Source organism: Canis lupus, chromosome 9 (assembly GCF_011100685.1).
Source record: "Canis lupus familiaris isolate Mischka breed German Shepherd chromosome 9, alternate assembly UU_Cfam_GSD_1.0, whole genome shotgun sequence".
Classification (NCBI taxonomy): domain Eukaryota; kingdom Metazoa; phylum Chordata; class Mammalia; order Carnivora; family Canidae; genus Canis; species Canis lupus.
In genome coordinates, this window is record NC_049230.1 from 42,360,505 (window position 1) to 42,378,376 (window position 17,872).

General features: G+C 41.5%; 1 protein-coding gene and 1 non-coding gene across 3 annotated transcripts in view; one reads left to right on the top strand and one right to left on the bottom strand.

The window, feature by feature from the left end:
• Positions 1-7,107: 7,107 nt before the first annotated feature.
• Positions 7,108-11,010, bottom strand: LOC111097442. 2 transcript variants are annotated; one of them, XR_005364706.1, is made up of 3 exons: positions 10,338-11,010; positions 9,777-10,029; positions 7,108-9,598 (listed from the first exon to the last, which is right to left on the bottom strand). It is a non-coding gene; the product is annotated as a WW domain-binding protein 11-like (transcript). The 2 variants fall into 2 exon arrangements; XR_005364705.1 differs by having other exon boundaries at positions 9,777-10,004; positions 10,338-10,920.
• Positions 9,938-17,872, top strand: part of NLK (nemo like kinase) — a 158,383-nt gene continuing 150,448 nt past the window's right edge. Inside the window, exon 1 of the mRNA XM_038548220.1 lies at positions 9,938-11,577. Coding sequence (XP_038404148.1) covers positions 11,120-11,577 — 458 coding nt within the window. The 5' untranslated portion in view covers positions 9,938-11,119. The remainder of the gene's footprint in view (positions 11,578-17,872) is intronic.

Genomic DNA, 17,872 nt, shown 5'->3' on the forward strand with positions numbered 1-17,872 from the left:
ATAAATGAATTTAGCAAGGCCACAGAATATAGTGTCACTATAAAAAAAATCTATTGTAGGGGCACCTGGGTGGCTCAGTTGGTTAAGTGTCTGACTTCCCCTCTGGTCACAATGTCGGGGTCCTGAGATTGAGCCCTGGGGCAGGCTTCCTGCTCAGCAGGGAGTATCCTTGTTTTTCTCCTCTTCTCCTGCCCCTCCCTTTGCTTGTGCTATCTTTGTCTCTCTCTCAAATAAATAAATAAAATATTAAAAATAAAAAATATTATATTTCTATATACCAGCAATGAAGCAGTGAAAAATGAAATTTAAAAGCCACTTATAATAACATTAAAAATCTTAAAATACTTCAGATAAATTTGACATAACATGTTCAAGATCTATGCATTGAAAAGTATTTAAAAATATGCTCAGGGGAATCAAAGAAAACCTAATTAAATGGAGAAATATACTGTATTTATAAGTTGGAAGATTCAGTGCTGTCAAGATGTCAATTCTTCTTAGATTGATCTCAATCTGGACTCGTGAAATAGCAATCACAGATTTGTTCATGCCTTGTTTGTAAAAGCTAAAACATGTGAGCAACTTAAACGGGACATTATTTAATAAAGTAAGGCAGACCCTGTCAGCATTTTACCCATATAACCTGGGACTTACCATATCTCTGTATGCTGGCAGACTTCCAACTGCTAGCACCTATGTATACTGACTGAGGACTTTCTCTGGCCACCAGGGCTCTCTCTGCCCAGGTACATGGTAAGCCTTGGGAGTTAATACTTCTCAGAAGCAGCCCGCAACCAATGGTAGATGGGGGGATTAATAGATAAATATTCCAGCTCTCTTTAGATAGAGGGCTCTATACATGCATATTATATATTGGCTCCTGGAGTTCCTCAGTGCACTTGAACTCTGGTTATCTACAGTGATGACTTGCTTAATGAAACACCCTTTACTGGCTTCCTTTCTCTCCCTTGTCTTACTTTCCCACTTCCCTATTGGTAGTTTCTGGGATCACCTCTCACTTGAAGTACTTGTACTTGAATTCTTATCTTAGGGTCTCCTTTCGAATTCAGCATTTTGGGTTTTGTTTGGTTTGGTTTGGTTGGTTGATGGGTTTTGTTTGTTTTAAAGATTTCTTTATTTATTTCAGAGAGAGTAAGAGTGAGCATGAGCAGGAGGGGCAGCAGGAGAGGGAGAAAGAATCTCAAGCAGACTCTGGAAGCACCAAGCACAGAGCCTGACGTGGGGCTTGATCTAATGATCCTGGGATTTGGACCTGAACAGAAATCAAGAGTCAGTCACTTAACTGACTGCACCCCCCAGATGCCTCCGAATCCAGCATTTTGAAAGAACAATTAACAGATTATTATGGAAAGATCACCAAAAACATACTGTCAAGTAAAAATGCATGTTATAAAAACCATAAGTGCAATATAATAACATGTATTTTAAAACATATCAAAGCCCCCATATATTTCCAAATGTGTGTGCAGGTGAATACACACAAAACAGTTTAGTTTGGATGCACATGTAACCTATAATAGTGATTACCTCTGAGGAGAGTAGGACAGGATGAAAGAGTCAAGTGAGATTTTCACTTAAATAGCAAATTTTGAGTTTTTTTTTTTAAGATTTTATTTATTTATTTATTTATTTATTTATTTATTTATTTATTTATTTATAGAGACACACAGAGAGAATGAGAGGCAGAGACACAGGCAGAGGGAGAAGCAGGCTCCATGCAGAGAGCCTGACGTGGGACTCGATCCAGGGTCTCCAGGATCATGCCCCGGGTTGCAGGCAGCTCCAAACCGCTGCGCCAGTGGGGCTGCCCAAACTTTGAGATTTTTAAAACAAAAATCTACTTGTGAATTATTTGTGTTTTTAAAAGTAAGTTTAGGGACACCTGGGTGGCTCAGCGATTGAGTGCCTGCCTTCAGCCCAGGACGTGATCCTGGAGTCCCAGGATTGAGTCCCACATCAGGCTCCTTGCATGGAGGCTGCTTCTCTCCCTGCTTATATCTCTGCCTCTCTCTCTCTCTCTCTCTCTCTCTGTGTCTCTCATGAATAATAAAATCTTTTTTTTTTAAGTAAGTTTAACATAATTTATAACATGATGGACAGATTCACTTTACTTCAGCTAAGAACCAACACTAGGGACAGGGGGAGTGGGCAGAAAGAGGAACACAGTCTCCACCCTTAGGGAGCTTCCAGAGCTTCAGACAGGTAAACATTTGTGATGCTGTGTGATAGATAGCATGACAGAAATAAGCAGAAGGGACTGCAGGAACCCAGAGATGGGGCCAGCCATAGGAAGAAAATGTGGAGGTTTAGGTACACTTCAACTGAAACGACTAGGGTTCAATCAGCACAGATGAAGGCATAACAATTAAGAATTAAACCAAGTGCTTGCCACCTGGTCAGAATAAAGCTGTTTTTAACAGAAGGGTCATGATATCCTTAGAGGGGTGTCCTGGAGCAGGAATTTATTAGTGTTTCCAGGGCCACCAGGAATTTCCAGTTACATTGGCACAATGACCCCGGCTCATCTGCTCTCCTACCAGCCTCCCCTCCCTGCTCATACTGCCAGCCATCCCATGCTCTGAGACCATGACCACTTAGCAACCTTCTGCTGGTGATCTAGTTTCCCGTGAATGCTTGCCTAGTGGAAGAGAATGTACTCACTTGAGGAGGCAAGTATTATCATCTAGCTGCATCTGTCACTCAAAGGCAATCAAGTACCCTGTTTCTTGCTTCTGGACATTCGTTATGAGGCCCCTTAGCTCAGAAGTTCCACGTTTTGCTGAACATAAAAATCTACCGGGAAGTTTATAAAATCCTGATGCCCAGATCACACACTATACCAATTAGATAGGATGGGTGCCAGGAAGTGGTTAGCTGCTACCTGGCTCAGAAGACCCTATCTTGTCTATCTCTGCCCAACTCCAGCTTCAGTGAAGTCATATTGGGAGCTTAAAATCAACTGTGGTGAAAGTTTTCACACCATGGAAATGGGCTATAGATAAGAGCATCCTCCCTTCCTCCCTCCCTCCCTCCCTCCCTCCCTCCCTTCCTTCCTTCCTTCCTCCCTCCCTCCCTCCCTCTCTTTCTTTTTCTTTCCTCTTGCCAGTTGTTACAGATTTACCAGCACATCACTGAAGCCAGGCATCAGTAGTTTGTAAAGATGCCTACCTAGGTGGTTCCAATGTGCAGCAAGATTTGGGTAGCACTCTTAGTCTTTCCCTACACTGTGCTCAGTGAAGTCTCAGGGAACTTGTTTTCACCTGCTAACTCTAGGAATGTCTACTTAAGGCTCAGCCCTCTTTCTAACCTGGGACCAGTGTCTTTGGGAACTTCCCAAGACGGCAACCTTTATTCTGTTCTGGAGGCTGAGCTCTGTAAATTGATGTGTTAGGGGTGTATAGGTGGAAGTTTTGTGTGGGGCTCATTATTGCCTTTTAGAGAAAACTATCTTGTTTTATTTGGAGTCCAAGTTGAAAAGGGATCCAAGGCATATTTCCTGTACAACATTATGAAACATGACTTATTTTATTGTATGTCCAATGCATGTGAGTTATACTTTTCTCCATTGACTTAAGAAGTCAAAGGAATAAAGGGCGCATAAAATGTTAAACATAATCATTTAAAAATATATTTAAAAAGTTTATTTAAAAATCAATTTTAAGATAAAATACTCATTACTGACTCATTTGGGAAGGGGAAAAGTGTTGGACATTGCCTGGCTATCCTGGACAGAGATGTGGGTCAGGGCTAAGGTTTGGTCATGGAGTATGGAGATGGGACAAATATTCCATCCAGGGGCAGAGGGAAGTAAGATAAAGCCAAAGTCCTTGGATATATGCAAAGGATATTCTGTGGAGCTTAAGTTATGTTGTTGAGTTGAATGGAGACCCAGCTGCAGGGAAAGAACATCCTAGACCTTCAGAGGAGGGCCTGGGCAACACATGAACTTGAATTTGGCTGGCCTTCCCCAGTCCCTAGCTTGTTACCATTCCCCATCTTACTCTTAGTTGCTATTGGTTACTGACACCATACTGTGGTCCAGACTGATTGTTCCACTGTCCTGTCTGGCTTCCCTTGCTATGTCTCCCTGCTGTTGATTGTGAACATGGTCTATGTCCCACAGTACCATCAAATGCTCAAAGGTTTACAGCCTTGCTCACACTCTCTTTTATCAGGCCTCTGGCTTTACTTCGGCACTGACAGCTGTATGCCTTGTCACAAGGCTGATAAAGGGCTACAGGAAAATAGATGAGAGGAAACACGAGAAGTGATTTACAATTTATTAAGTATCACATCCCATCCTCAAACCCCAACTCCCCAAACTGAAGAGCACTTGAAATGGAGACACCAGAAAAAAAAATTTGACCAGTCAACAATACATAGGGGTGGGAAGGAAGCTATTGAGTGGTTACTCTGTCTCAGGTACTGTGCTAGGTATTTTGTTGTGTTAACATATGAACATATTAAATCCTCTCAATATACTTTCAAAGTAGGTATTACTTTATACTTCAAGTAGGTATTACTACCCCCTTTTCACAGATGAAGTAAGTGAAGCTCACAAGTGTTAGGTACACGAAGTCACACAGCTGAGAAATTTTTCACAGGTTCACCTGTTTCAAATAAATGTTGCAGACATTGGATGTCTAAGTTCTTCAGGGAAGGGAGACATGCAGAGGGCCTAGGATAAGAGAAAGGCTTCAAAAAAAATCTGAGGTTCCAGGAGCAGAGCCTTGAAAAGTAAGTAGAACTTGGGTAGAAGAAGTAGAAGGATGTTCATGGCATATGGAAAGGAGGAAGAGCATGGAGAAGGTATGTGTGCTGAAAGGCCAGGTCCTACCTGTGTGCCACTGGGGGGGTTGGATAACAAATGTTGAAAAGGTATCATGGACTCAGTGATGGAGGCCTTTGGCTACTAGAGTCCTGAGCAGAAGCATTTCTGCCTATTCTTCCCTGTACTTCATAGCATCACTTCCTTGGCCATTCCCTCCAACTGTGTGGGGCAGTGGGAAGACTATGCCCCAGGGAGCTGGCCACTCCCTAACTTCGTGAGGTTTGGGTAATTTCCTTTGGCTTCCTGACTCTATTTCATTTGCAAAATGGAGTGTAGTGATGATTTATCACACGAGATAACACAAGTTGAAGCACCCAGCTCTGCTGAATGTGAGTTTCTCCCACTGTAGTCCTTTAACACCACCCCCCACCTCTCGGCCTGGCCCAAGTTCTACAAAGTCTCCACAGACAACTCATGGTGGGGAGCCAGTTCTTGGAAGAAAGGGAAGATCACCTCCCACTTCCTGCACATTCTATTCCTGCTTATGCATTCTGATGTCCTGCTTGCTTTTTTAGGCTCTAAGTGCTATCCTGCTGACTCACTTCCGACTTCTCGTTCATCATACTCAGCTCCTGAAAATGGAACAGAATGGAAAGGGCCGGATATTGTACTGTCTGGTGATGTGTTTAAGGGGAATTGGGTGTCTGTCAGGCCAGCTCCACGTGGATGGAGTGCTGGGGACATGAACTGAGCAGTGTCCAAAGTGTATTTCTCATCTGACACTAAGGACACTTTGCTTTGGATAGTAATACTAATAATAACCACCACTCTCAGTGTCACTGATGAGGAGCTAGGCAGGCGCCAGGCTATGTGCTTTCCATGATTGTCAATTTAAATCACCACAACTGTAGAAGTCAAGGATCTTCTCTATTTTATAAGCAAGGAAATTCAGACTAAGATAAGTTAAGGAACTTGCCCAAGATCACACAACAAATAGGAGAGAGCAGGGAGTCAAACCCATAATCTAGGTCTGTGCTATCTAATATGGTAGCCACTAGCCACATGAGGTTATTGAGCACTTGAAATGTGAGTAGTGTGACTGAGGAAATAGAATTTTTAATTCAATTGAGATGTGCTGTAAATGAAAAATATACATCAGATTTTGAAGACTTAGTATCAGAATATTTATACATATGTACAATTTTTTACACTGATTACATGTTTAACATGACCATATTTGGGTATATTGTCAAATATATATTTGTATATATTGTTCTCTGCTGAGCAGGGAGCCTGATGTGGATCATGACTTGAGCCAAAGGCAGGCACTTAACCAACTGATCCACCCAGGCACCCCACTGCTAGAATATTTAAAATTTCATATGTGGCTCTCATATTTCTATCAGAGAGCTAATCTAAACCATGAACATTAAATAAGTAAGCCAGTGATTTCTCAATGTGTTCTTTAAAGATTTATTTATTTATTTGAGAGAGAGAGAGAGAGAGAGAGAGAGAATGTACATGCAAGCTGGGGAGGGGGGAAAGAGAGAGGGAAATAGAGTCGTAGGCAGACACTGTGCTGACTGTGGAGCTAGACGCAGGGCTTGATCTCAGGATGCAGAGATCATGACCTGAGATAAAATCAAGAGTTAGATGCTTAACTGATTGGAATGCCTGGGTGGCTCAGTGGTTGAGCGTCTGCCTTTGGTTCAGAGTGTGATCCTGGTCCAGGGATGGAATCCCACAATGGGTTTCCTGTGAGGAGCCAGCTTCTCCCTCTGCCTATGTCTCTGTCTCTCTCTCTGTGTCTCCCATGAATTAATAAATAAAATCTTAAAAAAAAAAAAAAGATGCTTAACTGAGCCTCCCAGTTGCCCCAGATTTCTCAATATTTTTGATATAATTTTTTGAGCATAAATCCCTAATTATATTTTTGTTTATAAGTTATATACATTACACTCTCTGTATATTACAAACCATTGACAAAATAGACATTTTCTTTTTTTTAATATTTTTATTTAAATAAATAAAATAAAAATAAGAGAGCCTGATGTGGGACTCAATCCCGGGTCTCCAGGATCACGCCCTGGCTGCAGGCAGCGCTAAACCGCTGTGCCACCAGGGCTGCCCCAAAATAGACATTTTCAAAGATGAAATAGGGGCACCTGGTGGCTCAGTCAGTTAGGAGACTGACTCTTGGTTTTGGCTCAGGTCATGATCACCAGTTGTGAGTGCAGTTTGCTTCAGATTCTCCCCCCCTCTGCCCTTCTCCTTGGATAGGCACATGAGCATACTCTCTCTCTCTCACTCTCAAATAAATAAATAAAGTCTTAGGAAAAAAATGATGAAATAAAAAATAGGCAGAAATAGAAGTTGTACTAATTTCCTCCTGGTGCCTAATGGCTCCCTTTGGCCATTAAGGGTGTACTCATATCATTTTGGGAACCCCTGAATCAGACTTAGAGCTCCTTAATGGTAGAGACTCTGTTAGGTCAGGTATCTTACCTCCCCTATTGTTGAACCTAGCATCATGCCTAGATATAGTTGGTGCTCAATAAATGTTTGTGGCAGGAATAAACAGTTCCTATCACACAATCATTTCTGGTAGATTGAATCTATTTCCTTATTTCACATGTATTGAGTACTTTCTAGGTGCTGAAAAGTAAACAAAGTTTAAGACTCAGCCCTTTTATTCTAGGCCAATGCTTTTCAAATTTTAGTGTGTGTAAAAATCCCCTGGAGGGCTTATTAAACAGATTCCTGCCCATGAGACTCTGATTCAGTAGATCTGGGGTAAAACCTGAGACTTTGCATTTCTAATAAGCTTCTAAGAAACTATACTTTGGAGGACACTGATATGCATGGGGAAACTGGAAGCACATCTTAGATATCATGTGAAGATGGAGGTTAGGAAATAAAATTAACATATTTTGAACTTTTACTACTTCAAGAACTTTTGAATACATTACCTCATTTAATCCTCAACTCAACTTGATGAGGCACACTTTATTATCTCCATTTTAAGTGGAGGCAACTGAGACTGAGGAAGGTTATATTTAAAGGGCTTAAGTCCCAGAACTAATAAACGGCAGAGCTTGGATTGGTATCTACCTCTCCTGCACTCAATAACTCATGCAGCTCCTTATTAAGTATCTCCACCTTTTAGACACTGCCCCAGGAACTGGGAATACAACATAGAGTGCGACAGATAAGTTTTTTTAATTAATTAATTAATTAATTTACTTATTTTCTGTTTATTTATTCATAAGAGACAGAGAGAGAGGTACAGACACAGGCAGAGGGAGAAGCAGGCTCCATGCAGGAAGCCGGATGGGGGACTCGATCCCCGGAGGGGATCATGCCCTGAGCCAAAGGCAGACACTCTACTGCTGAGCCAGTTAGGCGTCCCATGTGGCAGATACGTTTTAGATCCTGGTCAAACTCAGTAAACAATTAAAATATAGAGTTCTCAGCGCTATGAGAGAGGCAGTGCAATGGAAATACATAACAGAGATACATACTCTACAACAGAATTAGGAAAAATTTTCCAGAAAAAAAAAGATAAAATTTACGTGAAAGGTAAAATTCATCTGAACGATAAATTAGAGGAGTGGATAGGGAGTGTTTGGTGCCAAAGATAAGCATGAAGGCCTGGAAGCCACAAACCATTTGTGGAACTGAAAGTTCAGAATGTATGAAGTATAGAGGGTGGAGGTGATAGATAAGGTCATTGAGCAATATGAGAAACAGATCAAGCGGATCTATTATTGACTTTTTTCAAAAGTCCACACGATCAGACTTGTGTTTTTAAAAGGTTGCTATACTCCCAGTGGAGGATGGAATAGAGGTGTGTTAGCCTTCAGGCAGGGAGATGTGCTAAAGATGGTAGTGACATAAATTAGGGTAATATTGTGGTAACTAGGGAGGAAGGAGGGTGTTTAGAAGTGGTTTAAAATGTCCAAGACTTGACGATTGATTAGAAGGGAAGGAGTGGGCAGACAGACATCAAAGATGATCTCCAGAGTTCTGAGTGAAGTTTTCCTAAGGATAACATTACGTGAGCTTATCATTTGGTATTTTAAAATAAAGTTCAAGTAAGTGAGGTTATGTGATAGTGAAAGATGCTATTTCAGTGAGATTTCAGTAACGAAACATGCAAGAGAAAATTACGATCTCCGTGGTTAAGTTTATCATCTTTGTTGCTTTAATTTGCATCGAGAGCCTTCTCGCCCCTTGAGAGTGTAGTGGTGAATGCTGGAGACCGCACCTCTTTTTGCCAAGATGAGGATTAGCCATGGAGGACCAGCCATAGGCTGGGAACTAGGAGTCTACTGAGTTTCTTCTGTGATTGTCTTGTTGGGTAACCTTGGAACTGAGTTTCTGAAGTTTGACATCCCTTTTTGCTTTCTCTATTTCTTCTCCACACTTGATGACTTAGAAACGGATAGGACATGGCTCTTATCAATGGACCAGCGACATTGGGACTCCGCCTTCTTCCTCGAAGTCCCGCCTACCTCTCTTTAGACCACACCCCTTTCACTTGGCCCCACCCCCGAAGAGGTCGTCGCTGATACGACAGCGAATTCTCCACAATCTTGACCTATAGGAGACCTGGAGGGTGGGACCGAGATCAATCTTTTTTCCATTTGTCAAGTCAAGTGTCTATCTGGCCCCAGTCCCATCCCACTTCGTCTTCAAGCCAAGGATTGGTTGCCTCTGTTCTTGGTCCCCGGTTCATGATTGGTTCTTTTATTCCACCCTCTCTTCCAGCTTTTGCGGGCGGGATTAGCACGCAGCTTCCTGCTCCTGCCAAAAAAAATAAAAGAAGAAAAAGAAAAGAGGAGAGAGGCGAAAGAAAATGTCACGGAGATCTTTGGGTTTTAATTCGCTTTCAGTCTTGTCGGTCAGGCCCAACTCTGCCTTTTGATTGGTCTTTCTATCTGCCCATCCCGGGTCGGGGGCGGGATTTCCCCAGGAGACCCACACCTTGTTGCCACTGGCCGAGCAGTGCGCCTGTCTGAAGCTCCGGGCTCAGGATTGGAGGCAGACGCAGACAGGTGGGCGTGGATTGGCTAGGGCAGCCGGTCAGTGTGAGGCGGGGGCGGGGCCTCGGTGGCTGGTTGCGCGTGTCCGCCGCTGGCTCCGCTCTATCCGGCTTTGCTAGGGGAGGTGAGTCCGGCCGCGGCGGCACCGGCGGCTGAGGAGGCGGCGGCTGAGGAGAAAGCGGCCGGCAGCGACTGAGGAGAAAGCGGCCGCGGGGACGGGAAGCCGGGTGGGGGGGAGGGGGGGAGACGGAGCAGCCTTGAGCCCTGCGGGGGCCGTCGCGCGGGGGGACCCACCCGCTCTCCCCCCCAACCCTCCTCAGCAGAAGGGCTCAGCAGCCAGCGGCGGGGGCAGGAGTCAGCCCGCTTCCGACTGCACCCCGCCCGCCTCCCGGGGCTCCTATTCTTCGGCCCCGGGACCCTAACCTCCTCCCGGGGCGGTTCCCCGTCTGGGCGTCCGAGTGCTGCCCACCTCTCTTTCATTCCTCCCTGCACCTCCTTACCTTCACTTTGCCCCGGTTCTCTTTCTCCTCTCCGTCCTGCCCTGTCGCCTCCTCTGCTCACCCTATCCCTCCCGCCTCCTTCCCTGGCTCTTCTCTGTTCTGGAAAGTTTAGTGCCCCCCTCCAATCAGGTCAGCCCGACTAGGAGTAGGGGGAGATGTAGGAAGGCCCGAGAATCCGAGGGGGGGGGAAGCTGGTTTCCCTGAAAATTTCCCCCCACCTTTTTGGGGTGGTTGGAATTCTTTTCAGTTGTGTTTTTGAGGAGGTGGTAGGTGTTTAGAAAAGGATGTGGGAATGGAAGGGGTAGATGAGTCAACCCTCTTACAAGATTCCAAGGGTGGCGTGTTACCTGATCCTTTTCGTGTGTGGAGTTCAGGGGGTCGGGAGGTTTGGCCTTTATTCCCACATTCAAAGTTGGAACCTCCCCCCAATTAAGGATGGAGTTTTAGTACCCACTTGTGGCAGGAAACCTGGGGGGAAGGGGTCCCTTTTTCCTTTTCCCTTTTCTTTTTCTTTTTCCTTTTCTTTCTTTTTTTCTTTTTTCTGTTTTTCTTTTCTTTTTTTTCTTTTTTTTTTTTTTTTTTGGCAATCCACACCCTTCTACACACGCTCACCCCAAAACCAAACACCAAGATCCTCTAACTTGTTTGGATTGACTGATGAAGACATAAAGCCAGTTCCGCTCCATGTTTTTTGAGGTGGAGTGAGTGGTTTTTCTTCATTTTTAAATGGCCAAATGACAGCTTGACCCAGTTTGCTTTCCAATCAAAGGGCATTTTTTTGAATGTCTCTTTGTGGCGCAAGAGCCAACGCAAAAATGATGGCGGCTTATAATGGCGGTACATCTGCAGCAGCAGCAGGTCACCACCACCACCATCACCACCACCTTCCACACCTCCCTCCTCCTCACCTTCACCACCACCACCACCCTCAACACCATCTTCATCCGGGGTCGGCTGCGGCTGTACACCCCGTACAGCAGCATACCTCTTCGGCAGCTGCCGCAGCCGCAGCAGCGGCCGCAGCTGCAGCCATGTTAAACCCTGGGCAACAACAGCCATATTTCCCATCACCCGCACCGGGTCAGGCTCCTGGACCAGCTGCAGCAGCCCCAGCTCAGGTACAGGCTGCCGCAGCTGCTACAGTTAAGGCGCACCACCATCAACACTCGCATCATCCACAACAGCAGCTGGATATTGAGCCGGATAGACCTATTGGATATGGAGCCTTTGGTGTTGTCTGGTGAGTATCAAAAGAAGAACACAACTTCTCCTGATTTCTTCTCACGGTTGTGATTGGGCGAGTCATCTGTCATGCGTTCTCCATGTTGACCCAAGTGGAGCAACTCAACTGGAGGAAGCCACCCTCACCCAGAGAGGCCCAGGCCCAGTGTGTTGGCTGGCTGGGTTTATGCTTTTGAGGCCTGGACCATTTTGGTAGAACACCCTCAGACGACTCACACACGTTTGCTGTCTACCAAACTTTTTGTTTAGAACCTCAGCAAGCCACCAAATGTAGGACCAATAGATGGATGTATGAAACGTGTATTCATACAGACCTTGGTCATCTCTTAGGTTTGATTTAGTTTGAGTCAGTTGCCTAATTGCAGCAGATGTCATGTCACGGATGACCCAAACTCGAGTCCTTAACAATAGTCTTGTCATTGGGTCATACTCTTCATAGCTACTTTGCTCTCCTTTTTTGCCTTTTCATTCCTTAATTTGTGATCCTGATCCCCAGAAGGAAGATAGGGTTCATACTTGAACCAGTTAAGTCGTTGCTTAAGTGGTTTATTTTAAACCATAAAGCTACAGTTGGGAAGTATGTAGCTTTAGCTTTTTGATAAGAATGCATTAAATATAGCATCACACATGAGTACCACAAATGAGGTCAGTAGACTGTAGCTATGCCATGGCCCACATTCAGTGTAATGTTTTAGTGTCATATAATGTTATTTAGTGCCTCTTAGGTTGCTGTTATCCCTTGGTTGGTTACTATAGTAGTATACTTTTTAAATATATGAAACTGCTCCACTTTTGCTAGTGCTAGGGTATTTTAAAAAGTCTGAGCACTTCTTAAATGCCACATTTTGTCTATTTGCTTTTCTTAGGAAGATTAGTAGTTTATAATAGAATGAATTTATCATCCTAGGTCCTGTTGCTAAAACAACTAGAATGAACTGAATTTTTTTTTCAAGGGTTAAGTATTCTGGTGTGGACAAATGAATTGATGTTTTCAGTGCATTCAAAAATAGATTCTTGTTAATGTCTAGAAAAGCCCCTATCACCACAGGAAAATGAATTCTTTGGAACTAGCCTGGTAAATGTCTCCTTTTGTCATTGTTTTTCAGGCTATAATTGATATAAGTGTCATGTTTGCATTCTATCTGGACATCTTTATATTTCATATATTATTATCTAAGCTACAAAGTGATCTGTTTTTTTGTTTTTTTGTTTTTTTTAAACTAGTCGGCTCTAGTGTTTTCTCGGCTAGCTCTCCAAGGAGGTTGCTGCTGCAGTGCTCCCTCTAAGGTGTATGGGATTCCTGGTGGGAAAGAGTGTAGCTGATAATGGTGCCTCTTCAGTCACTCCGCTCAGGGACCTGTCTGTTCCTGCCTTCGTCTCTTCCATATCCTGTCCCCAGGGATTGCACTGTGAACTTCCATTCCTGCCTAACCCTTGAGGATTTCAAAGCTTGGGGCTTACTTAGTGGGTGTGGACAGGAAAAAGGTTGTTCCTTGCTTTAAATTTTGTCATCTACTTAGAATTTGTTTGGATTTTCTTAGACCTGGATGCCCTCTCTCATTTTAGTGCTTTACATACTACACTAAGAACTAGAACTACTGAAGGGGAGGTGGATTGCAGCACTCCTGACTATATTGTAAAACTGTTCTACATTTCTCTCAAATGGTGATATGACTTGTAGAAGTTTTCACTTCAAGTCAGTGCTAAAGGAAAAGATTTTTTGACTTAAATCCATTCTAGATTCTTTAATTGATTGACCCCTTCTAGATTCTTTAATTGATGACCCCATCAGAGTTCATTCCTTGTACTTCAAGTGTACTTCCTTCTGTATACCATCTTCCGTTGTACGCTAGTTGTTTTGGGTTTGCTTTGTCTGACTACATATTTGTAAGCCACTTGAGGGTATGGACTGTGTTACCAGAGTACACCTTTTTCTCCCCAGCACTTAGCACAATGCTGTGGACTCCTTGCTGCTTGATGACTTGATCTGGTCAGGCTGTTCTTTTTTCTTTAACCAAGTTTTTCTGGTTAGCTGCATTGAGTGTTTTTAATCAGTTGTTACAGGTGAAGTACAATTCAGTATGAAAAAAAGGAAGAGTTCCAGGTGTGTGTTTTAGTATGCAAATGCTTTTCTATTTTTATATTTACATATTGATGACTTGCTGTCTGAATTGCTTATTATATTTGGAATTTAACTGCTATATGACCTGTTAAAACTAGAGATTTGAATACCAAAACCAGACTGAATTGCACTAGTGTTCTAAAATCCAAGCTAAAGATATTAGTGAGGTTTTTTACGTTTTAACTAGCTGAACCAGAATTTTTTTTTAATTTAGAGAACACCTACTAATGAACCTGAAACTATTTTCTAAAATGATTAAAATGGGACATAAAAATATTTTCCCAGTGATACATCATTCGATTAAAACATATGACTACTTGGGCATCATAAGATTCACTTAGATTCTTGTATTTATTTAATGCATTTTGCAGGTATTTTTCTTTTGGCATACTGCACAAAAGGAAACTGTATTTACTCTCATGTCTGTTTCTGGACATGCACCCATAATTACTAACTGATGGCTGAAAACATTGCATGTAATTTTGAGAGATACTGTTTTTTCTCTGTGTAGACACGGAGAGATATTTGTAGAAGTGGTATAGCATTTTACCAGTCAGATTTATCATTAAACAATTTAGTTGATCAGCCTTGATTTATCTCTCTGCTGCATTTAACTAGTGGAATAACTTATCAATATTGGACAGTTGTGTAAAAGTAGTGAATTACCTATTAGCTTGCTGGTAAAGATGGTGCTTTGACAGTTCAATTAAGGTTTCATTAACAACTGTCTGCTGTGCTTTATCTCAAAGTAAGGGTTCTGGTTTACCTGGTAAATATGATCATGGGGTAGCCTGAGATACATTCATTCCAGTGATAGAATATTGTTCATGGGTTATCAAAGCATCATATATAATTTGAGCCTTCTTTATCAGATGCCAAGGCTTCAAATGCCCATATGGACATTTTCATATTGCAAAACCAAAACATAAAACAACCCACAAACAGAAACCTCAGTCATTTGGTGAGGATAATATCAATCTCTATTTGTTCGTAGTTCACATTTGCCAGAGGAAAGTGAATATGCAGTGCTTAAAAATGTGACAATCTTGGGACAAAGAATAATACAGTATAAGGCTTCCAGGGGCTCATGAAGTGCATATTTTTTAAAGTTGGAGGAAGTTGACCACACGAGAGAGGTTTGAGGCCTGCTAATAAACTCAGGCAGTTTTGACATGGACAATCTGAAATATTGATTGGATTAATGGCACATAATGCCACCTTGATAATGAATCTGGGAAAAGCTTCTACTTAGAATATTAGTGTTTTGGTTTTTAATTTATCTGATTAATTGAAAGATCAAAGATCCTGGGATTCATTTGATCTGTTGCCTTTGTATTCCAAGTAAAGTTGGAGAACTTTGAATTTTATTATTCTAATACCTTTAGCCCATTACTTTTATGTCAGTGTCTCAAAACCTAAGTATCACTGTAGTGATACTTTAGTTACTTACTAGTTGAGTCAGCTTAATAAATTGTTTAACCTCTCCATTCCTCATTGTAAAATGAGGATGATAACAGCACCTCTCCTAGGATTGGTATGAGGATTAAATGAGGTAATCCTTGTAAACCAATGATTATACTGTCTAGCATATAATAAACATTCAATAAATGTTAGCTGTTTTTATTGTAGTTATTGTTGATAGAAAAAACCTGTTGTGTTAATGTATGCAGAAGTGGCTTCATGTATGGCCAGATTTATCAGGTGAAACCAACAACCTGCAGACTGTTTTCGGAGGCATGACTTCTAATACCGTAAAGTGCCCCCTTAGTTATGCTGTGTGCTATATATCTGCTATTAATAATTAAAAACAAACATTAAAATATATAAAATACATGTTTATATGGACTTGGCAGGTGTTCTAGTCAGTTCATCTACACAGTTTTAGAAAGTGTTGTGGATTTACATAGTGGGAAGGAAATGAACTTTTTCTTCTCAGAATGTAACAAATGAAGGACATCCTTATCATCAAAGTTCAGCTTTAGTGAAAACTCGTTTACTTGTGTTTGGATGAAAGAGTGAGAATTGCTAAAGAAGATCCCAGTGAGGTGGGGGAAATATGTGTGATTTAATGAAAAATTATTCAGTGTAAATCCTCATGCGTGGCAGATATCATCTAGCTTGCTCATCTTGTGAAAATTAGAGGCATCATTTTTTTTCTAATGTTTTCGCTGGACCTTTTCCTCCTCAAATAGCTGATTTTAATTTGGAAAAATGGAGAATGCTTTTGGGATATGTTTGGGGAAAATCCTAGAGTTAGTTGCATCAGAAAGAGTAGTATACTGGAGTATATTCTATTAACTATGTTTTACAGGTTAAGAATTTGTAGTTTTGAGAAGTTTCTCTATCAGCCAAGATTAACTGCCACAGCTGGATTCTTGGGGCGGGGCGATGGGGGTGCTGCTTTGTGAGAAGAGCTTTGAAGACGGCAGAGCCTGCACCATAAAAAGGAAACGGTTGCTCTTCTAGACATAACAAAGCATCCGTGTGAAACTGGAAATGTGGAAATCTATATTGTTAATTTTAACTACAGACAGACTTTTAGAAACTGCAGGTTCATGGTCATAAAGTAGAGAAGGCAAAGAGAGAGAATAAAAGTAACACAATCTAATGATATTGAACTGGTTTCTTGGTGATACAAACTCCATAGCCTTTAACATTGGAAGTCATTTTGTACTTAGGCTCCTGACAAAATTTTTCCAAATTATATTAAAAAACCAAAAATAGAGGTGCCTGGGTGGCTCAATGGGTTAAGCGTCTATTCAGGTCATGATCTCAGGGTCCTGGGATCAAGCCAGTGTAGGGCTCCCTGCTCAACGGGAAGCCTGCTTCTACCTCTCTCCCTTTCCCCTGGGAAGCCTGCTTCTACCTCTCTCCCTTCCCCCTGCTCGTGCTTGCTCTTTCTCTCTCTTTCAAATAAATAAGTAAAATTTTTAAAAAATAAAAATAAAATCACAATACAGCAAAAGAACTCATTCACAATACAACAAAAGAAACTCTTTATTCTTGGGCAGAAGTTTTATGTCATACTATTGATTATTAGAAGGAAAGAAGATAAATATTTTTTATTAAGAAAAAACATTTTAGAAAGAATTGCCTTTTCAGACAAGCTAAAACGACAACATCCCTCAAAATTACATGCAACTTTTTTTAGTCATTACTTAGTACCGCTGGTGCATGTCCTGAAAAAAAGATGGGAGCAGATAATGTTACCTTTTAAATGTTTGCTAGTAGAAGAATATTTGCAAAATGTATTAACTGAATATATGTTTGAATGTAAGTTCTAAGGTTTCTGGGGCTTTACCCTCAAAGCATGAGCAATTATAGAAATGTTATTTCATGATATTAAGGCTGTCCTCTAATAGGAGTATTGGAATATTTCATTATCTTCACAACTTGGCATATTAGAGTTTTCACTGACTTCTGTATTGTAGAATGACTATTCTTGGTGATTTTTATTAGATTTGGTGATGGCTTAGCAGTTCAAGAATCAACTGTTTATGTAATGTATGTTTCTTTCTTATGCCAATCTGATTTCTTTGATGGAAATTGTCAAGGCCAAAGTAACTTTTCCATTTGTCATCCAGCCAAACAGAAGTCATTGGGTAGAAGCTCTTTCATTATAAAGTTCTATTTGGGTTTTATTTATGAATCCATGTGCATCCATAATACTCCAGTGAATTATTTGTTGATTAGGTCATCTAATATAGCTTGTCAGTTTGATCCAATTGTTGCTTAGGGGTAACACAGAGAGTGCCTGAGGCAACAGTTGTAATACTGTCAATAAGCCTGTGACATGTCCTCATAGACTTAGGTGGTAGTTCTAAGGTACCTAGCTAAGAGACATTAGAAAGAATTCTAGTACTCTGGAATTAGGAAAAGGAAACTAAGGAAAAAATGTTGAGTTGCACTTTAACAGTTAATTATAATGGTGTGAGTAGAGGGAGTGTGTATAGTGATATCTGTCATTGATTATGATTGGCAGTCTTTACACCTAGCTTCATACCTGTGTTTTGAATTGCTTTGGCTGATTGAATCATATCTACTATCAGACAGAAGAAGGTTTTGATGTTGTTAGAACTCACTAGTCAGTGTATTTTTATTTTCAACCTGCTATAGTCCAGCACTATTGTATGCACTAATGAGGATATTTAGTTCTATAAATAATTTTACA